At 38.4% G+C, this 23,105-nt stretch overlaps 2 protein-coding genes and 1 pseudogene across 4 annotated transcripts in view; all 3 read right to left on the bottom strand.

Moving 5' to 3' along the window:
- NSF (N-ethylmaleimide sensitive factor, vesicle fusing ATPase) overlaps positions 1–23,105 on the bottom strand; it is a 166,121-nt gene that overhangs the window by 27,594 nt on the left and 115,422 nt on the right. For all 3 annotated transcript variants that reach the window (XM_012497652.2, XM_003270706.3, XM_030800307.1), the window contains exons 14-17: positions 19,194–19,350; positions 15,366–15,499; positions 3,383–3,449; positions 1,066–1,145 (exon numbers count right to left, since the gene is read on the bottom strand). In XM_012497652.2, the coding sequence (XP_012353106.1) occupies positions 1,066–1,145; positions 3,383–3,449; positions 15,366–15,499; positions 19,194–19,350 (438 nt within the window). The remainder of the gene's footprint in view (positions 1–1,065; positions 1,146–3,382; positions 3,450–15,365; positions 15,500–19,193; positions 19,351–23,105) is intronic.
- Positions 10,114–10,272, bottom strand: LOC115831667 (annotated as a pseudogene).
- Positions 10,533–14,247, bottom strand: LOC105737926 (vesicle-associated membrane protein 5-like). The gene is made up of 2 exons (XM_012497654.2): positions 14,163–14,247; positions 10,533–11,620 (listed from the first exon to the last, which is right to left on the bottom strand). The coding sequence occupies exons 1-2, from the start codon at positions 14,245–14,247 to the stop codon at positions 11,241–11,243; spliced, it is 465 nt and encodes a 154-aa protein (XP_012353108.2). The 3' UTR covers positions 10,533–11,240.

Raw genomic sequence — 23,105 nt, 5'->3', positions numbered from 1 at the left:
ATAAGCTAAGACTCCAATTACTAGGAATGATGGTTTATGAAAAGCTGATTTAAAAATCCTTCCACAGTACATATATGTTGCAAATTTTCAAGATTGTTACAGGTTATGTTTCTTTTCATTATTTTAGAAGTTAAAAAAACTCTAGAAAAACCAAGGCAAGTCATTTACTTTTAAGTGCAAAATACACGCACATATATAACTGTTAAATTAAAAATTAGATTCACCAGTTTAAGAGTAAATATTTTCCTTAAAGATTAGTTTCTATCTCTAACTTTAAATATGAGATTCTCATACAGACATTAAGATGCTTTTCAAGTCAGTGCTTAACTGCTTTGTACCTGCCTTTGATTGGCATTTTTCAAGGTTACAGCATGCAGAATCAATCAAGAGAACTCATGTCTTGTGACACAGCCAAACATGCTCTGGCAGCCTCTACATAATTAACATATTTAACCAACCTTCATAGGCTGGTTTTAAGTTTGTTAACCTACCAAAATCACAAGTCTCTAATAGCCACATCAATAAAAATGCAACCACAGGAATCAAGATCCTGGCTATAAATTCACTCCTCAAAAGTGCCACATGACCCAAGAAAAATAACTCAAGATCGTCTGTTAAAAATAGTTTTTTTTTTAACTGCCCAAAGAAAATAAACTTAAATATCCCCATAAACAAAGTTTTAGGAAAACCCATGAAATTATAAATGAAACATATGGGAACATATTCAATGCCTTCTCTATTAATATCATAATCTCCCTTGGGAGTTGGAGGTAGTAGGGATATGTAATATGGTGGAAAACTTACAAAACAACAAAATACAATGCTAATTGTTGTATTCCACACAGAAACTGTGGGATTTTGATTTCTTCAGAAAAGGAATGGAAAAATTCTGTTGAGAAAACAATTTACCTTAAGCAGAAGTCAAGACCAGATGACCTTTCAAAATCCTTTCAACAACAGAATTTTATGTTTATGATAACCTGCTTATTTAAAGATTGCATCATTATATGCAATTTACTGAAAAACTCTTTGTTAAAATATTCCTTATTAGTAGTATTATTTTACCTGAGGAGGTGCCTTTTTCAGTAAAACGAGAAGAGCCTGTAATACAAGATTTGAAAATCGAGGGCCAATAGGGACATAATCTGGAAAAGAAACATTATTATGTTTAGGGATCTGATACACATGCACATATTCAAAACATTCAGTTTTTTTTTTGCATCAAAAGTAAACACAGTCCCTACATAAGCAGAATATGTATAGAATAAGAAAAAAAAATTTTTAAAGAGTAAACAGTTTTGAATAACAGTCATACAACTATTTATAATAAGAAAAAATATCTCTAATAACCTAAATGCTTAAAATATAAGAACTCTTATCTGTAACTTTTTTTTTGAGATAGGGTCTTGCTATGTTGCCCAGGCTTGTCTTGAACTCCTGGGCTCAAGCAACCCTCCTGCCTCAGCCTCCCAGGTAGCTGGGATTATAGGTTACCATAATCCCACTGTACTCGGCTCTATAAATTTTTTGAAAAAGCTTCTCAATATTCACTTTGAGTTCATGTAGATGTTTTTTCTGGGATTATTTTGGAAGGAAAAAAAAAATTCCAGGTGTATTTACCAAGCATTTCTAAGAAGTTACTGCAAACCACGGCCATTCAGTACACTGATATTAAAACATGATGTTAGAAAATGGGCAAAGGGGAAAACAAGGAATTTCAATAAAATGGAAACAGTGGCAGAACCACTAAGATTGGCCCTCAGATGGTAAGGAACAGATAACTTTCTAAGAGAACATCCGACCTGTTAAACATTTACCAATAATTCAAGATTCAGCGTAAATGCCACCTGCTTAGCTTTCTCTGTGTACTGCACATGCACCCCTGCCCTGTGCTTAGAGCTACTCGCAGGCCTTCTGAGGTCAAAACTGATCCCTCCATTTTCAGACTATCCACCTGATGAGAACAGTGGGAGGGAAAATAAAAATAAAAAAATAAAAACCAGAATATCCAAAATACATGGCACATTCTACTTTGCATTAACATTTGCCAACATATGTTATAAAGACAGGCAGCATCTTCTTTTTCTGAGACTCTAATACTTCTACCAGAGGAGGAAGGGCTCAGCAAGTGCTTACTGAATAAATGAGCAAGCATGCACAGATGATAACTATTCATACCAGCGAAATGTACTCAGAGGGCACACATTCCTGACATGGTAGTGTTGCTATGACCACACACCTCAATTGTGTTAAGATAAAGGAATTTACACAGAGCTATGAGTTTGTGCCTAAAAGCTTTTAAAGAAATCATCCCACAAATTGGGCTGAGATGTATCAAACCTAGCAGACCCAAAACCCACTATCAATTTATGCAGCCCTCACAGATATACCTGCTTTGCTTTATAACAGACACTGCCAAAACTTAAAAAAATAAATAACAGAGGACCAAAAGCAGGTCTGAAAATCATGGGAAAAATGCAGTAAGAACAGTTAGCTTGAAATCACGACTACACCATTATGGACAGCTTAAAGAAGAAGGGATTATTCAGACACGGGGTAGTATTTTCAGATGTTATTAAGTCACCAGGTGGGTTTCTATTTCAATAGAGTGTATTACCCCTTCCTGAGCCATTGTTGTAATGAATTTATGTCAGACTGATTTAATTTTACAGTGAAATAAAATTAACAACTTTCTGGCCCTTCCTTGCAGTTTATTTCTTATGAGTTAAGTGCCAGGACCAAGTCTTTTTCATGTTTGTATCCTGTAGGAGTGCACTTCAACATAGGAGATATTTAATACATATTTAAAAAATTACTATAGAGCACTTTTAACTTAACAAAATTTTTTCAAGATTTATTATCCCATTTTTGTCTTCACAATTACTCTGTGGGATAAGCAAGAGAGGGATTATAGTCTCTGTTTTGTAAGAGCAGAAACTGAGGTGCAGAGAGCTTACAACTTCTGCCCTTAGTGTTTTAGTGAATTTGAGGATTTCACTGTGATCCTAAACCCTTCTTTCATTAGTTCTGTCAAAGTTCACAAGTGAATTTCTGAGCTCAGAGGTCCTAAATAACAGATATACCCATCAATGAAAATTACTAGTCATTTACTATGGCAAGGGCACACTAGAAGATACAAAATGAGACGTGGACCCTTACAAGAAAGCAGTTTATAATAGTGTTATAGTCACAGGGCATATTAAAATGAATACTATCATTGATGTCAGCTATTTAAAAGAGAATGTTGTACTTCCTTGTAAGACAAAGAAAGGTATTTCTATTGCTTTACAGTTTATAAATACTTGTTAATTTTCTCTTGTAACTTTTGAGATATTAGCTGTAATGTGGCAAAGATAATACAACAACAGAAGTTAGGACTCACCAAGCAATCTCTCAATGTCATCCACAACCACACAACTGAGCTGGGATTTGTATGCATCATCAAAGATCTGAAAGAAAACAAAGTCATTTATTATCTCACTGTCCTCCATAGTTACGACAATTTCCAAGAAGTTTAGTTACTTCTCGAGCAATACTAAACAAAGCACAGGAAAACACCAATACTTTGGACTATAATAAATTAGAATTGACACACTGGATCACCGCTGAACAGAGAGCAGGCTAAGGCTGTTTTCAGCACTAACAGCTGTGTGTGTCACACCTGGGCAGGATGGGGACTAGCTGATCATTAATCAACTGACACATCCCATCACTTCTATCACACTGGTCTCTGGTATCTGTGTCAGGAGCAGGACTTTAGTGTAATGACTCAAGAGCTAGATGGAGCCACAAGAGATGTGTAAAATAAAACTAGATGTCATTTTATCATCTGTAAGAATTGTGGCTCTGTTAAGCAGAAGTAACACTGAAAGATCAGAATTCTGTCAGCTCAAATCAGACCATAATGGTAAAAGAGATTACAAAAGAATTAAAGGTTGAGTACGAAGAATCAGATAGATGCACGTATAAAACCAGAAAAAACATAAGAATACACTGTCTTAAGATGGTCAGGGAAATGAGAATGAAATTAAGCAGTGAAGGAACTGTTTTAGCCTGCCAAGGATGTAGTAATTTTCAAATCAGATAGAAGAATTAGCTTATCTGCAAATTGAATAGAAGTACTCAAGGCCTTGAGACTAGCCTTTTTGGAAATGAAGGTCCTATTCCATAGACAACAGGTGGGGCTCAGGAAATCTCATCGGTGTCATGAGTAAGAATTAGTTTCTGCATCCCAGCCCCATCTCTCTGGTTGGTAACCAACCTCAGTACACCAAGATAGTAAACCCGTACCAACATCTTGCTTGGAATGGCATATATTCCTTCCTGGGTATCTTTTAACCATTGAAGATTTATAACTAGCTACAGAAATAAAGTCAAACTCATGATATTAACCATTTTTCATGTTAGGTTTAAAAACAACCTGCGTATACTTGGTTTTTAAAGTATTCCTAACAATTAAGTTACCATAATAGAGTCTCACTGTGACCATCTTGATTCAGTTCCTTCCTTACATCTTTCCTGGCATAAATACTGACAATTTCTCCAGATATTTAATCAGGTCAACCCCTCTGGTGAAAACGTTTTCCTATGCACCATCCCTTTACCCCCTAATTACCCTCCCACACTCTGTCTAAACCCCATCTCTCCTTTCGTCCTAAGCTATCTGTCTCCCCACTGGACTGTGAGGTGGATAAAAGCTTTACTCTGTTCACGTTATGTCTAGTGCCCAGCACAGAACAGAATTCAGTAATGATGTCTGCTCTATAGGTTCAATAGTTGAAACAACACAAGTTCCAGTTCCATCTTGCCATAAATCACTTGTCTTCTCCTTTGGCACAGGATTTTGTATATTACGTATATATATTATTGATTCATTGTACTATTTTTGTATTATACTAGACTGCAAGCCCTCAGATGGCAAGCACTGTCTTAATTACCTCTGTATCCTCATATCATTTAATATAATGCCTTATTAGAGAGTAACTAAGAAGTATTTACTAAAAGAATAAATTTACACATTTTAAATTCAAGTAGAAATATTAAGGGAGAAGTTGGAGATATCTGATTGAAGTCAGGGAATGGAAATCACTCTCAGGGCAGTGACTGCTGAAACCATGACAGAGGACGCCATCTTCAAGGAGAAATGGTAGAAGAAGAAGAAAAAAGGCCTAAGGATTGAGTCTTGGAGTGCTGCCTTATTCATTCACTCATTCAACAAATATTTTTGAATTCTTACTATGTACCAAGCATTAATGAAGGCACTGCAGAGAATAAATAAGACAAAAATGATCCTACTTTCACAAAAGTTAGAGTTGGGGAAGCAAGTCACATGTAATTATAACAAAGCATGACATTATTAGGCTAGGGGAAATACAAGATGATATGGGGGCACAGGGTAGGCAGTATTTCCCCAGTGCCTTGGAAGTCAGGCATAACTATGGGGCTTGCTTTGGTTAATGAAATATGAGGGGAAATATACCCCTTTCTGAAAGAAGCCTTAGGAGTCACTGCATGATTCACCATACTCCTTTCCCTGCCTTGGCTATCATGGAATCAGATGTAAGACGGGGCCTCTATTATCTGTTAGCTTGAGTCTCTGAGAAAATATAATGAACAGAAATCACTGTCTGAGCCATGATGGAGACATAGTAGTGTGAATAAAAAATAAACTTTGTTGTGTTAAGCCACTGAGATTTTCGGGTTATTCTTTCATGCAGCAAAACTCAGCCTATCTTGACTCTTAAATGGACTTAGGGAGTCAGGACAGTCTCTTAAATTTAGGAAGTGACACTTAACCTGAGACTTGAAGCATGAACAACAGTCAACCAGTGGAAAGGTGGAAGAAAGTGTCCTAAGGAGAATATACTGAAAATAGGAGACACAGAGATGTGAACATTCAGGAACACTGTAGGAACAGTCAGTAAGAATTAAAATAAAGTGGTGTTGGTGTCAATGTCAGTGGAGTGGTAGGTGAGATGAATTAGAAGAGGTGATGAAGGAATTTGGACATAAAGAGTCTTACAAATTTCATGAGTTAAAATTTTATTGTAAAGGCAATAAAAAGCCACTAAAGGGTTATAAGCAATGGACTGACATGTCAGGCTTATGTTTTAGAAACATTTTCCTGATTGTATAGAAAAGCATTAGAGGGGAATAATAGTTAATTGAGATTGTAGAATTCTAGTGAGAAATGATGGTGGCCAGGGAGTGGGTGTGCTGATAAGTGGACAGAATCTAGAGACGTTTAGGAGGAGGAACTGAAAGAACTTGGTGAATGAATGGGTGTGGTGATGAAAGAGAAAACTGGAGTCAAGGATCCGTCCTGATTTGGCAACTGAAATAAAACACAGAGGTGAAGCTGGTTTGAAAATGGATCACGAGTACATTAAAGAGCAAGAAGAGAAGGGCCTTTTATCTTCTCCTCCCCAAACACAGAAAAAGAGAAAATGAGAACAGGGTATTTATTTCTGTCTCTTGATACATAATGATGGCTCCTTTTGTCTTTGAGTTGGTACATTCGAGACAACTGAAAAGCTCAGAAGCAGTTCTACAGTGGTTCTTTGCTACTTTTTTTGAAGACGGAACCAATAGAGCAGCCAATGTGGCATTTTATAAACTCAGGTAATTTTAAGGAATCACTGAAAATAATGCTTTGCTTTTCAAAACATTTTTCAGAATTCTACTAAAAGCTCTGATGCAAGCATGTAACTCTGACCATCAGGCTGTGAGATCATGGATTAGAGCCATAGGGACCTGGGACACCACAGCCTGGCTGGTTGCAGTAGTTCTATGTTTTTCCTTCTCAAAACAATGTACAGCTTATATGGCTGCAAGGACCTTACTCAGGACATTGCTTAGGTCTAAACTGATGATGACTTGCTACATGGTATGTAGTCTCACCAACTTATCTCAGATATTGTAATTCACAAAGCATTTCAAATCACTTCACAGGTGACTGCATGGCCTACACACAACATTTGAGAGGAAAAATACCTGCAGCAGTCACTTATAAGATATCAAGTAGTGACGCTTGTTTTTGTTTTTTGCAGTCGGTCTCTGTACTAATTACTATCAGAAGGAGAGGTGCACTCACAGCAAGCTCTATTAACACACCGACCATGACGAAGGCTGTGCAATCCCAGTTGTAACTTGACTAGTTTCAGGTAACCAGTCAACTGAAACTCCTCTGGGTAGCTACTCTGCTCTAATTTAAATACATACACACACACACCCCTTTCTCTTCTCACACGTAAATTTTCTTCCTTATCTAGTCACTAGTGCAACCTGTGCTCATAACTCTTCCCAGGATCCACGATTTCTGCCTAGTCTCCTCAGTCCCTTAGTCCCTTTCACCCTTTCTGGCCCAGGCCCCAGCAGAATTCTCACGAAGAAGATACTCAGAGTTGGCTGGCAAGTACATGAGGTTAGCTGCCACAGTAAAATCCAAGTGAGATATTTACATACTAAGCCAGGAAGCTGCACCACAACTTTAGGTAGATAAATCCCAGAAGGAGGAGACGTACTGGAAAGAAAGATGCGAGAAAAGTAAAATTGTACAAACTGCCCTGGTCAGACGAGTACAACTGAAGTGCCAAACTCACCGTGAGTTATAGCACACAGCAGGTAACACAGTGCTTGCTCTAGATCCAAAGATGCCCCAACACAGAAGATACCAGGATGGCTGAGGCTGGAAGTAAGAAGGTAAGAACCATATCTTACAGACTCCCCCCCAAAATTAATCTTAAGAATGTACAGTCAGCCTAGTTTTATTACAAAGTTTCCTGTAGAACAGGTAAAATTATCGACATATATATAGGGTCTTAAAGTTAGGTGGGAAGTCTGAAAGAGAAGGCTAAAGAAAAAAAAAAGAAAGAACCGAAGAAGGAAACAATGTGGGAAAGAGTGGCATCAGTCAGCCTCTGTCTCATGAAATAACGGGAGGTCTACTCTAAAGGAAGGAAGAGCAGCTCTAGAAAACACAGAAGCCCATTATATCCACCTGTGCACATAATGAAATTGTCATATTAAACTGTAACCCCTCTTGCATACAAAGGTGGAGGTATGACACAGGCTGGAGGGGCATGAGAGACAACCCAGAGTGTGGGGAGCCTGGGCTTAAGGCAAGAGTGTGCCACATGCACTCCATGAGCACTGAGGGACAGGAGAAGCGGGGCTCTGCCACGCAGGGATTAGAGGCAGGTCTGAATATGGTGCTCAAGGACACAGCAAGCTCTTAAGTCAAAGAGCCCACTCCTGGGATCTTCAGACAAGTGGGGAGCCACCTGTGTGTGGGACAGGGGCAGCAGCTATGGGCTCCACAGTCTACACAAGTGCAAATGGGAGCACACCAGCATTAGTTCCATTAATCCCAGCCTTTTGGGATCACAAGCCACAACAAGCATGCTCTCAGGAGATTCAGCCCTCCATCCTCTGGGACCTCCTTAGTGCCCTTAGGTAAGCAAAGCCAAATACTCTGGTTCTTCTGGGGGCTGAAAGACTTCATCTCAATTCTGAAGTGCTTACCGTGAAGTACCTAGTTAGTAGAAATCTGATGACTGTAGGAATCTGATGGCTTAGAAAATCCCTAATGCAGTAAATCTGTCAGCGATTAGTTAAAAGCATACTCTAATCACATTTGGTAGCATATAAAAACGTAAATGAGCAAATTCAAATGGGTGCTATCAGTAATAATCTCTAATTTCTAATTTCTAAAAATGACTTGGGAGTAGACCAAGCAAACATTAGCTGTCTGCTAATGAAACTGCCTCAGGAAGTGGACCTAAACTTTTGGCAAAGCTCTAAAGCTTCCCGGAATGACCTTAAAATCCTTTATTTGTTCTCCCTGCTTTTCAGGAAAAAATCTTACATTTTCACATATCGTGAGCCACAGAGAAGGGTATTCTTAATAATATAAAAAGTCACAAGGTCTGAAAGTTCTACATCAGCCTCCTTTCTATGCCAAAGAGATACAAGTGCCAAAGGACACAGTGTACTGAACAAAACAACAACAAATGCCCACCCCCCGCCATACAGGGACCTGTAGTCACTTCCGGAGTGCCCACTTCTCTCCGCTAATACATGCAAAAACTTCAACAAATCAGCCACATTATATATTAGGATGTTAACCAAAAACATCCAAATTCTGTTGCTTAGTAACTGCTGTCAAAAGATCCAATTTCCAGCTCTGCTCTTTGTATAGACTAAACCATGAAAAGAGGAGGATTAGGCATCACGATTCTGTTCTGTGCAGACTACAATTTGCAGTGGGATTTACAGGAGGATATTCAAAGAAGATTATTTCTTTCTTGCAAAGCTAGTGGAAAGGAAAATTTCTTCCATTAATTTTCAATCCTTTGAAAATAAGACTATATCATGTTATTAATGGGTACAGTTTTATAAATCACTGGTAGTTTAACTTAATTTTGTTCAATTTAGTTCTATCTGATTTTTCTACTTCATCTCTACTGATTGTATACTCAGAAAGCATCAAGATTAGGTAATTAGTTAAAATCAAATTCTGCTTTCTTCTTTTGTTCATTTAATGGCACGAATAGAACTAGTAAAATAGATTTTTAAAAAAGTATTGATGCAAAAATGGATGAAGGAATTAAAATTTAAAAATAGAATGAAGTTTGGGAAGCAAACATAAAATAGGGGAGAAGGGGAAGGTCTGTGAATACTTCAAATATCTTAATGGAACATATGGTATACCCCCCAGAACGTGAGGACAATACCTCATACATACTTCAGCAGTGTTGAGGAGTTTATCCATGGAGAAAGGATTCACTAATAAGCAAATTAAGAGAAGTACAAGGTGAATTTTAAATTAATTGAGAATAAACTACTTTCATGTATTTTAGCATCATCCATTTGTGAAAAAGAGGCAATAGTATAATTATAATAAAATCTCATGTACTCATTAAAGCAAGCCTAACAGCCCTCTCTACTAACAAAATCTCTTACCTGTTGGTTTAAGTAATAAAATGGTATGTAAAGATGCTCTATGAATTAACTAATTCAGACCACCACACATCTATAACAAAAATTAATGTGTTAGATATTTTTCAGTTTCAGATTATTGTCATTGCAAAACATTTTGAAAAATCTTAAATTTGAGCATTTAGTCATTGAAATGTAGCTAAAGAAAAAACTAAATGCCAACCTTCTGCTTATCAAATTGGCAAAAAATATTTTAATAATATCAAGTATGGGTGAGAATCCCAAGAAACTCGTACTCCACACTTGATCTTAGCCAAAAGGCCGAGAAGCGATGAAACTCATACTCTTATATGATGAGGCTACAAGTGCAAATTAGTACAACATTCTGAAGGGGTAGGCTTATAAAACCAAGAGTATTTTTTACCTAAGAGTTTTGATAGCACTGTGTATCAAAAATCTTTACAATACTAATATTTTTACCTTAGCAATCCCACTTCTGAGAATTTGTCATAAGGAAATAATAAAAAATGTATGTATAATAATAAGTAAAAATAACCACTACACTTCATTGATTTCATATTATATCCCAGGCACTGTGTGATACTTTACAGAAATTACCATCTAATCCTCATAACCCTATAATGCAGCTATTATCTTCATTTGACAGATGAGAAAACAGTGGCTTATAGGTTAAATGACATATCCAAGGTCATTCGGCCGGTCAGGGTGGAGAGCTGAGCAAGCCCAAATTCTCGGCCATGTTATACTACTGTAGTGAAGAAAAATCTAATGAGAAAATGGGGGCAGTAATTTCCCTAGTTTGGTAGTCCTATGGAATACTGTTTTTATATAAATTTTAAATTTTTAGTTATGGCAACATAATAGTTATACATATTTATGGAGTACACGTACCATTTTGATACAAGTATAAAACATGTAATGATCAAATAAAGGTAGTTGTGAAACTCATTAAGCATGTATCATTTCTTTTTGTTAGGAATATTCAATTTCCACTCTTGTAGTTATTTTGATCTATACATAATTTTTTTTTTTTTTTTTAATCAGCTTTTACTGAGCTTCAGGTGGGGCTGGCCCGGCATGGCCAGTATGGCAGGGAGCCCTCGAGGGCCAATCTATGGCGTGACAGGAAATGCAGGGGTGCACATGTTGGGGCTGCCCTTTGGCACTCACTGGGGTGGGTCAGGGGTCAGCAAACACCAAGGGTCAGCAAACACCAAGGTTCTCTGGAGACCGGAACCAGCCAGTGCAGCCATTTGGCTTCTCCCTCAGGACCAGCTGAGTCAGTCCCCAGGCCCTGAGGTGGTGCCTGCATCCTGGGTCTGTGGGGCATTACTGCTGTCATTGCTCTGAGGGAGAAAGACGGCCAGCCGCTCAATCAGGATGATGAGTAGGCTGCCACCCACCACTAGCCCCAAGTAGATCCGACAACGGATGTTCTCCCAGCACTTCTTCTGGGCCAGGGTCTTTGTTGTCTTGCTGAAGGCTGAGCTCATATCCAGGAGTTGGTCTGAACACTGCTCCAGTTCGGCCAGCTTCCCATCACGCTCCAGGACCTTGTCAAAGTTGTTAAGCATGATTTCCGTCACCTTGTTCGCTTGCCGCTGGCACTGCTCCAACTCTTTCCCTGCTATCGCCCCCACCACCAGGCCCACTCCCCAAACTACATATTATTTTATTTTTTAGACGGAGTCTTGCTCTGTTGCCCAGGCTGGAGTGCAGTGGTGTGATCTCGGCTCACTGCAACCTCTGCCTCCCGGGTTCAAGCGATTCTCCTGCCTCAGCCTCCTCAGTAGCTGGGATTACAGGGCATGTGCCACCACGCCTGGCTAATTTTTGTATTTTTAGTAGAGACCGGGTTTCACCATGTTGGTCAGGCTGGTCTCGAACTCCTGACCTCGTGATACCCCCACCTCAGCCTCCCAAAGTGCTGGGATTACAGGCGTGAACCACTGTGCCTGGCCCATGATTTTTAAGTATAGTTAATTTATTGTGCTGTGGAACACTAGATCTTATTACTTCTATTTAATGGTATTTTTGTTACCACTACCCTTCCCAGCCTCTGATAACCATCATTCTAACTCTACCTCCGTGAGTTCAATTGTTTAGTTCCCATATATGAATGAGGACATGTGATATTTGACTTTCTGTGCCTGGTTCTTTCACTTAACATAATGTCTTCCAGGTCCTTCATCCATGTTGTTGCAAATGTCAAGGATTTCATTCTTTTTAACTGGCGGTGTTACAGTCCACAGTGTATATGTGTCACATTTTCTTTATCCATTCATCCACTGAGGGACATTCAGGCTGATTCCATTCCACTACTGTGAATACTGCTGCAATGAACTTGGGAATATAGATAACTCTTTGATATATGATATTATTTATAATTGTGAAAAAAACCTGGAAACAACCTAATTGTCCAACAAAAAGGGATTGTTCAGATATTAGACAGCTATTAATTTAAAATAATATTCAGATTAGCTTTAGTTACACTGAAAAAAGTTCATAATATTTTAAGTGAAAAAAGCAAGTTTACATCAGTATGTTTCAATGTAATCCCCAACATATAAGGGAGGGGTATATGTGTTCATGTGTGCACGTGTGTCTGAGTAGAAAAGAGAATTGAAGGTCAGATATGAATTTTTATTTTCTTCTGTTCTTTCTTGTATTTTCTAAATTATTTCTGTAATTAGAAAAAGCTACCTTAATTTTTGCACTTACAACAACAAAAGAAAGGTTTTCTTCAGAATTATAAAACTTTATAAATTATTTGTGCTCTGAAAAAAAAATTAAAACATCTTCTTTCCATCCTCACACTAAAAATGCAGGTGCAGGCTGGGCACAGTGGCTCACGCCTGTAATTCCAGCACTTCGGGAGACTGAGGAGGGCAGATCACGAGGTCAGGAGATCGAGACCATCCTGGCTAACACAGTGAAACCCCGTCTCTACTAAAAATGCAAAAAAATTAGCCAGGCATGGTGGCGGGCGCCTGTAGTCCCAGCTACTTGGGAGGCTGAGGCAGGAGAATGGTGTGAACCCAGGAGGTGGAGCTTGCAGTGAGCCGAGATCACGCCACTGTACTCCAGCCTGGGCGACAGAGCAAGACTCCATCTCAAAAAAAAAAAAAAAAAAGGGAGGGGCAAGAACAGTAGTGGGAGGTAGACTAGAACTTATACTAAAGAATGACATTTACATTTCATTTTCAAAAACAACCTGGAAGACTTAGCATCTTTAGACTGGTTTGAGCCCTCAGGCTTTTGTCAACCTATCATTAGGTAACAATGTGAAAACTATTTGCAGGGAAATATTTTGTAATATTTCTAATATATTTCTAAGAAACCTATGCTTCATTCCTTTCTCTTTTCTGAACTTTAATTACAAAGAATAATATTTTTCCCCCAAGGAAAACCAAATATTCTAATACAAATTTATTATACTGCTGAAGCAGAAATAATTTTTATAACTTTAAGAGTGCATGGATGATCCGGACAGTGAATCACGAATTAAAACAATTTTGAATAAGCTTGTATGGACACTTATTTTTATACTCCCTAGCCTTCTACTCATCTAAAACTCTACCTTGAAAGGCTTCAACAATTTGAAGATTAAATCATAAGTTATTAAGTCATTAATTTAACCATTTAAGCCTCTAAAATCAGCACATATTACCTTCCCCCTTCAAGTCAATTTGCAAGAGATTAAAATAATAAAAATGATAATATCTCACACTTACAAAGTAGCTTTGATCTGCAGAAGCCTGAAGTACTTTTTAAAAACTTTACAGAAAAACTAGGACCATCCACCCACATCTCAGAGTACATCTGAGGTAGAAGCTGGCAGCTGGTGGAAAGCAATGGAGTAATTTACCATCTGCAAAGATGACTACTACTTTTGAAAAAGCACAGGAATAGATGATTTAGGAAAATGCAAATAGAATTAGCTATTCAATAAATAAATGGGACATTCAACAGCTACAGATTTCAAGGGCTGTTATTTAAATTTTTACCAGAAGAAGTGGGTTAAGGGTTCCCATCAGAGGGAAAACGAAAAACAAAGAAAAACAGCCCTACCTACTCTAGGGAAATCACTGGTCCCAGTTATTCTATTCTGGGAAGGACAGATACTATTGGTTTCACCTCAGAGACAGAATAAACTATGATATTATAAGTTCTTTTTGCATCTGGCAATATTTCCCTTTCACACTCAATTTCAAACATTTTTATGTATTTCTCTGGACTCTTCAGTGTGTATGCCTGGAATCCTGCTACAAGTTCTGCTTCCTCCATCCATTTGAAGTACCCTGTGCAATTTTCTGCCACCTGCACAAACAAGAGACTAGCTTTTCAAGCTTACATTTTTTGGGTGTCATCTTCCTTTTAAATCTATTTCTCCTCTTTAGTCTCTTTCCCAAAGAAACACCGAAGAATTCTACACTACTACGTCTTTATAAAGCGAATGCCTAAGAGCAACGTAAAAGAAAACCCTGAGCTGTCTTTACTAGGTAGCACTTCAATTCTCAAGATTCTTTCACTTCATTCTAATTTTCCCACATCTCTTGGACTTAGTTCATATCTATAAAAGGTCAAGCATGAAAAAAAGAATTTAAATAAAAGAAATACTTCAGCTGGATACAAAAAATAATTTCATGACTGTCTGGCAGTATGCAAAATTAGAATAGCAATGGAAACATGATCTAACAAGTAAGATGGGACAGCCATTTAGAGTCTTCATCATTGATTTTTGTTGTTGTTGCATGGCACTTGCTTGAATGTAAGGGAGATGGACCAGATGGTCTTACAGTCTTTTCAGCTCTAGGATTCTATTCTATGCTGTTCTAACTTCACTGATGGTATAAAGTGGCCATGCTAATTAAGAAGGTGATGAGTGGCACTTGGAGAAAGGAAGATGGATGAGAACTGCATTAAGTTACCAAGCAGATTCTGATTATTACCTGATATAAAACTATCCCTTTGTAGGGATTCCTGGGACTATTTTCCCATTGATACATCTCTGTCTTCCTCAACTTAATTGACCCCAAAGAGTTCAACTTTGTATGATAATGAAAGAACTTTAAAAAATCATAAATGAATTTGTCCCACTTCATTCAAACATTTTCAACTATCACTCTTTTAATCAAATTGATACAAAACTAGGAAATGAAAATATGTACTAAACAAAGCATAATTTAGAAGGTAAAGGTACTCAATAAAATACATTACAAAGTTAGAAAATCTAAAACAGTCACTGCTTCCCCCATATTCTGCTGATAATTTGGTTCCACTTGAGAAGAACACAGTTGCTATGGGTTTATATGTATACATGTACAAAGGCATATACATGTGCGCACACACGCACACACACACTTAAGAGATAGGAAATTAAAATGAAAGTAAAATCTTGATACCTTCTTCATGGCCTGACATTTGGCTGTTTCAGAAAAGCCAATCATTTTATCAGGAGAACAGATCTTGATGAACGGAAAGTTGGATTCCTCTGCAATTTTTGCAGCTAAAGCAGTCTTCCCACTGTGAGGAGGGCCTGCATAAAGATATGAGCAAGTCAGGGGAAAAAAGCCAACCTAAGCAAAGGGAAATAGAACAAGTTTAAACTTTTATCCAGAACATACTGAGGTCTCGACTAGTTGCTCATTAACATTTCCTGACACAATTTCACAGCAGACATGTTTTCTCTTATTTATTAGCAACTAAACTTAATGAACTAATTAGCATTTCTCAAAAGTATGGTGAAATACATGCCTCATGACATTCTCACATATCCTTAGTCTTTCAAACTTTTGGCAAAATATATAGAGTGTAAGGGTTTTGCTTCTTAAGAGAATGCATTCAAATGCATATTAGTACTTATGTTGTTAGTTCTATCAAATCATTTGTCTAACAAAAAAAGACAATCTTAGGAGCTGATATTGGGGGCAGGGGAAAACTGCCTTATTAGAAGCAAATGTGATGTAAAAAGTTAGAATTCTAAAGACTCAGGCCTTCTCATAAAGGCAAGCAAATCTATGAACTTACCTACATTTAGACATCCCTGACTTCCCTTCCCTGTTTTGGAAGCTGTGTCCCTTGTTCAACCATAAACCAATCAAATCTTCTTTCCATCTTCTCAGGAACCTGACATTACTGATTGTTCCTTTCTCCCATATGTTCGACTTCTTCCTCTTCCCTGAAGCCTTTCCAAAAGTGTTTTAGCATGTTCTAGTCTATCTGACAGTTTAATACATAACAACAAAAAACTCTTTCTGGACATCATACCCCTCAAAACTGCACCTTCTTCTCCCTTCGAAATGGAACTTGCCTATGTAATTATTAACACTGGCTGCTTTTGTTCTTCACCTCCCACCCACCCTCACTAAATCTTACGGCTCCCACCCCCATTACACTGAACAGGCTCCCATCAAGGTCACAAATGATCTCTATGTCATCAAACCCAACAAACACTTTGGTATCTTTTTCAGCCTCTTAGAAGCATTTGATACAATTCATAATTCCCCTCTTTCTTAAAATATGTTTCTTTTCTTGGCTTCTGTAACACACATTCTCTCTTTCTCTTTTCCTCTCTGGTTACTCTTGCTCAGTCTCTTTTGTCAATTTTTCTTTTTTTTTGAGACGGAGTCTCGCTCTGTCGCCCAGGCTGGAGTGCAGTGGCGCAATCTCGGCTCACTGCAACCTCCTCCTCCCGGGTTCATGCCATTCTCCTGCCTCAGCCTCTCCTAGTAGCTGGGACTACAGGCGCCTGCCACCACGCCCGGCTAATTTTTTGTATTTTTAGTAGAGACGGGGTTTCACCGTGGTCTCGATCTCCTGACCTCGTGATCCGCCCGCCTCGGCCTCCCAAAGTGCTGGGATTACAAGCGTGAGCCACCGCGCCCGGCCTCTTTTGTCAATTTTTCTGCTTTGTTTAGTCCTTAAGTGTTAACATGCCTCAGAGACAAGTTCTAGGCCTCCTTTTCATCTCAACCCACACCCTCACTGTAAGTGATTTCATCCACTCCCGTGGCTTCAACTGCAGTCTATATACTGGCAACTCATGAGTCTACTGCTAGCCAGACCCACATATCCAACAGGCTGCTCAACATTTCCGATTTACTTCTCCTATATGACCCTTGAATTTAACATGTTCAAAACTGAACTCATCATCTTTCTTCCAGAAATCTGCTTTCCATTGAGTTCCCAATCTTAGTAAACAGCACCATTTACCGGGCTATGTATGCCAGAACCCAGGGGGTCATGTTTGATACCTCTGCCCACATTCAATCTAACAAATATTTCTAGGCTTCAGCTTCCCCACCTACAAAATAGAGACAACAGCAGCAACTACCCTTGGAGGACTGAAGTGGGGTTTAAATAGATAATCTGTGGAGAGGATGTGGAGAAATAGGAACACTTTTACACTATTGGTGGGACTGTAAGCTAGTTCAACCATTGTGGAAGTCAATGTGGCAATTCCTCAGGGATCTAGAACCAGAAATACCACTTGACCCAGCCATCCCATTACTGGGTATATACCCAAAGGACTATAAATCGTGCTGCTATAAAGACACATGCACACATATGTTTACTGCGGCACTATTCACAATAGCAAAGACTTGGAACCAACCCAAATGTCCAACAACGATAGACTGGATTAAGAAAATGTGGCACATATACACCATGGAATACTATGCAGCCATAAAAAATGATGAGTTCATGTCCTTTGTAGGGACATGGATGAAACTGGAAACCATCATTCTCAGTAAACTATCTCAAGGACAAAAAACCAAACACCGCATGTTCTCACTCCTAGGTGGGAATTGAACAATGAGAACACATGGACACAGGAAGGGGACCATCACACTCCGGGGACTGTTGTGGGGTGGGGGGAGCAGGGAGGGACAGCATTAGGAGATATACCTAATGCTAAATGACGAGTTAATGGGTGCAGCACACCAACATGGCACATGGATACATATGTAACAAACCTGCACATTGTGCACATGTACCCTAAAACTTAAAGTATAATAATAATAAATAAAAAAAATAGATAATATGTGCACAGTGCTAATAGAGTGACTGGCAAATAGCAAGGGCTCAAAAAATGTTAGCATAATTATGATTGACAATAATAATGAGGTCATTTTTATTCTATCTCCTAAATATTTCTAATTAGTCTACTTATCTCCATCTATACTACTCCACATACTTCAAATCACAATCGACTCTCATTAAGACTAATCCAACTGCTTCTAATCATTAGTCTCTTCTGTATCTTTTTGCCCCTCCAATCCATTCTCCATCATAAAGCAGTCATGATGATGTGGCTTCACTGCTTAAAATCCTACAAACGGCTTCCCATTGCCCCTAAGATAGTTTAAATCTTTAATATGGCCTCCAAGGCTTTATATGAACTGGCTTCTATCTGCTTCTACAGTCTCATGTCAGGACAATCTCCCTTTCTGTTTCAAGCTCCTTCCTGCCCAGGACTTTTTCACATGCTCTGCCTCAAACATCCTCCCCAATGACTTTGGCTGGCCAGAGTCTCCTCACTGGTCAAGTCATGGCTTAATATGTTTCTCTCAGGGAGCTCTCATCCCCCAGACCTTTAGAGGTAGTTAGGTTCCCTTGTCATGGGGCCTCACTGAACTTTTCTGCCATCATACTAATTATAACTGTAAATTAATTATTTGTGAATGGAATGTCCTTCCCCTTTTGTCTGTCTACTCAATAAAATCCTAACTGGTCTTTCAAGGCCTAGATTAAATAGCATCTCTAGTTTTCCCTGACCACCCCTATGCAAAATGACTTGTATTCACACACACCTTTACACACATACACCATAGTCAGGAATTTCTTTACATTGCCTTTGTTCATGACCAGACTGAATGAACACTTGAATGTCTTTGTATCCCCAGCAACTAGTTCAATGACTAAAATACAAGTACTCAGTAAGTATTTATTTAACTGAGGCTAAGTGGCATCATTTAGTGTATTAAGTGCCACAGAAATACAGATATAATCCTACAAGAAAACTAGTTGCTATCTTTCCTCACTAACATTCTACCCCAAGAAAATTTTAATTTGTACACAATATTGGTACATAGGCTGGATTATTATTTTCAGATCAAGAACAAGGTTAAAAACGGAAAAGAATTCACTTTTCTAGAATGTGCTTACGGGCTTTTAAAAAATGCTGCTTTTTTTCCTTTAACTTTTAATGTCATCTCCTCATTCGTTCTCACCTTCCAGAAGCACGCTGACCAATGGTGTGCGGTCACTGTTCTTAGTCTGCTGCACCAGCAGCTCCCCATCATCTAGAACTCGAGTAACTGGGTCACCCCATTTGATGATACCATTCATAATGTAACTTGCATAATCTTCTTGGTTTGTGCCAAATGCCTATTAAGAACAAGGATAGTTTAAAGCATTTTGAGCATTAGTGTTAAAAACTATCTAACAGTGTAAAAGACGAGTTATAATTCGTACATGCTAAAGGTATTGATCACTATCCCATATTAATATAAAAAGCCTGGGAAGCAAAACAACTTGGATAATTTCTCATTTAACTTTTTTCCCAATAGGAAAAAAAAGGCTGCTTTGAGTGACTTAATGGAATAAAAACAATGGATTCTAGGCTGAGATTCCACCAGAGCTCAAACCCTCATAATTCCTGAGAGAAAGAATATGTTCCAATGTGCTTATTTTTATCAACAGTATGCAGTTTGAGGCTGTTCTGTTAAGAACAAAGGAAAAAAGAGATTATGGACTTAGAAATAGCACAATAGATAAATATACTACCTTAACACTGACTGCAGGTGCTATGGATTAACATGAGAATATGAAATGGTAATGAGAAGATCATGTTCACATCAACTTTGTGGTAGGGGACATAGTTAAATGGCACCAATGTTAAGTTTATACGTGTAAATATAAGATTTAGGACGAGACAGAAATGAGGAGCTGTAATGAAAAGGATATAAAAGCAATTACTACAGATAATAATTCTATTTGTGTTCACTACATATTGGAGCTTAAATTGCACCCTGCTTCATTTTCAACTTTTAATCTCAAAGGTTATACCTCCCATCAAAACAGCTGCCAAAAGTAGTCAATAACTTTAGTATTTACAATTGAACTGGATTTTCATGAGGTTAACAGAATAAATGGGAAAACATAACCTACCACATGTAAAGATCATATACATGTAAAGATCATGTATCTTGAGAATTTCAATTTTTTTAAAGATCATCACATCCCTCAAAAAGTCAACTTTTGATTACCTGATGTATGGAATAGTTTTAATAGTTCTTTAGAACATGCACCTCACATAAAGCTGTTTTTGTAATACTGTCTTTGAAACAGTATCCGGTCATCTCATATCTCTATTGCTTTGCCACAAAATAATTTTTCAGACCACTTTTTAGGTAGTCTCCTTGCATATACTGGTCCTTTGATTCCTGAATACAGAGGAAGGTCCTCATTCTTTGGCCTGGACATGGCAAATTCAGTAGTAGTGTAAAAAGTAATGATGAACCTAATCCGTACTGGCTGAATGGCTGTTCTAAGAAATTTTTATGCCTGGGTGCAGTGACTCAAGCCTATAATCCCAGCACTTTGGGAGGCTGAGGTGGGCGGATCACCTGAGGTCCGGAGTTCCAGACCAACCTGGCCAACATGGTGAAACCCCATCTATACTAAAAATACAAAAATTAGCTGGGTGTGGTGGTGTGTGCCTGTAATCCCAGCTACTTGGGAGGCTGAGGTAGCTCGAGAATCGCTTGAACCCGGGAGGCGGAGGTTGCAGTGAGCCGAGATTGCACCACTGCACTCCAACCTGGGAGACACAGCAAGACTCCATCTCATTTAAAAAAAAAAAAATTATAGGCTGGCTTTTGTCTTTAATTTTTCCAGTTATATACTCCAAGCCTCACAGCAGAAGCTTTAAGATGCCTGAACCATAAAACAGTGACTCTCCCAAGATATATAACATGTATCTCTTCCTTACATATCCCATAATTTCATTTTTTTTTTTTATCCTCCAGACCCTTGGAATAAATAAAATTAAGTTTTTAGTTGTCACTTCCTCATGGCCAAATTACTTGTTGTTAAAAAAAATCTTGGAGTTACTTTTGAAAGTGATTATTTTATATTTAAAAGTCACAATAGTAATAAAAAGACAGGGCTAACCAAATCTGCTTTTGTCTTTATAAGAGATACTTGGAACAAATAATGATTAAGAATATATAACAGGCCAGGTGCAGTGGCTCACGCCTGTAATCCCAGCACTTTGGGAGGCCAAGGTAGGTGGATTATGAGGTCAGGAGATTGAGACCATCCTGGCCAACAAAGTGAAACCTCGTCTCTATTAAAAATACAAAAATTAGCCGGGCATGGTGGTGCATGCCTGCAGTCCTAGCTACTCAGGAAGCTGAGGCACGAGAATCTCTTGAACCCAGGAGGCGGGGGTTGCAGTGAACCAAAACTGCGCCACTGCACTCCAGCCTGGCAACAGAGCGAGACTCAGTCTCAAAAAAAAAAAAAAAAAAAAAAATATATATATATATATATAATAAATGGTGGCCAAGTGCAGTGGCTCATGCCTATAATCCTAGCACATTGGGAGGCTGAGGTAGGCAGATCACTTGAGGTCAGGAGTTTGAAACCAGCCTGGCCAACACGGTGAAACCCTGTCTCTACTAAAAATACAAAAAAATTAGCCGGGCGTGGTGATGAGCGCCTACAATCCCAGCTACTGTGGAGGCTGAGGCAGGAGAATCACTTAAACCCAGAAGGCAGAGGTTGCAGTGAGCCGAGATTGTGCCACTGCACTCCAGCCTGGGTGACAGAGCGAGACTCCGTCTCCAAAAAAAAAAAAATAGATATATAACAAATGGTTGATAAGCATATGAAAAGATACTTATCACCACTAATCATTATGAAAATACAAATCAAAACTACAATGATACTTCACTTCATACTCATTAGGATGGCTACTACCAAAAAAACAGAAAATAATGTGTTGGTGAGCATGTGGAGAAGTCACAACTTTTGTGCACCATTGGTGGGAATGTAAAATGGTGCAGCCACCGTGGAAAACGGTATGGTGGTTCCTCAAAAAATTAAAAATAGAATTACTATAAGATCCAGCAATTCCGCTTCTGAGTATATACCCAAAAGAACTAAAAACAGGGTCTTGAAGAGATATCTGTATAGCCATGCTCATGACAGCATTACTCAAAATAGCTAAAATGTGGCAGAAGCCCGGCTGCCATTGACAGAGGAATGGATAACAACATGTGGTACGTACATATCATGGAATTTTTTTTTTGTTTTTGTTTTTTTTTTTTTTTTTGAGACAGGGTCTTGCTCTGTCACCAGGCTGGCGTGCAGTGGCACAATCTCGGCTCACTGCAACCTCCACCTCCCGGATTCAAATGATTCTCATGTCTCAGCCTCCCAAGTAGCTGGGATTACAGGTGTGTGCCGCCACTCCTGGCTAATTTTTGTATTTTTTAGTAGAGATGGGGTTTCACCATGTTGGCCAGGCTAGTTTTGAACTCCTGACTTCAGGTGACCCACCCACCACAATCTCCAAAAGTGCTGGGATTACAGGCAAGGGCCACCACACCTGGCCCATATAATGGAATATTATCCAGCCTTAAAAAGGAAGAAAATTCTGACATGCTGCAAGATGGTTGAACCTTGAGGACATTATGCTATGTCAAATAAGATAGTTACAAAAAGACAAATACTATGATTCCACTTACATGAGGTACTTAAGATTAGTGAAATTCATAAAGATGGACAGTAGAATGGTGGCTGCCAGGTGTTGTAGGGGAGGGAAAAAAGAGTTATTATTTAATGGGTATAGAGTTTCAGTTCAAGAAGAAGAAAAGAGTTTTGGAGATGGATGGTGGTGATGATTATACAACATTATGAATATACTTAATACCACTGAACTATACATTTAAAAATGATTACAATGGTAAACTTTATATGTATCTTAACACAAAACAAAATTGAGAAAAAAAGAGTAAATAACTTGTATCAATCAAATAAGCAGTACAACAGAAAAACAGGCAAAAGATTTGAACAGTATTTCGCACAATACATGCATGTGGTCAATTAACATATGGAGAAATGCTTAAGTTCTT

Source organism: Nomascus leucogenys, chromosome 19, assembly GCF_006542625.1.
Source record: "Nomascus leucogenys isolate Asia chromosome 19, Asia_NLE_v1, whole genome shotgun sequence".
Classification (NCBI taxonomy): Eukaryota; Metazoa; Chordata; class Mammalia; order Primates; family Hylobatidae; genus Nomascus; species Nomascus leucogenys.
This window is presented reverse-complemented; position numbering and strand designations above follow the sequence as displayed.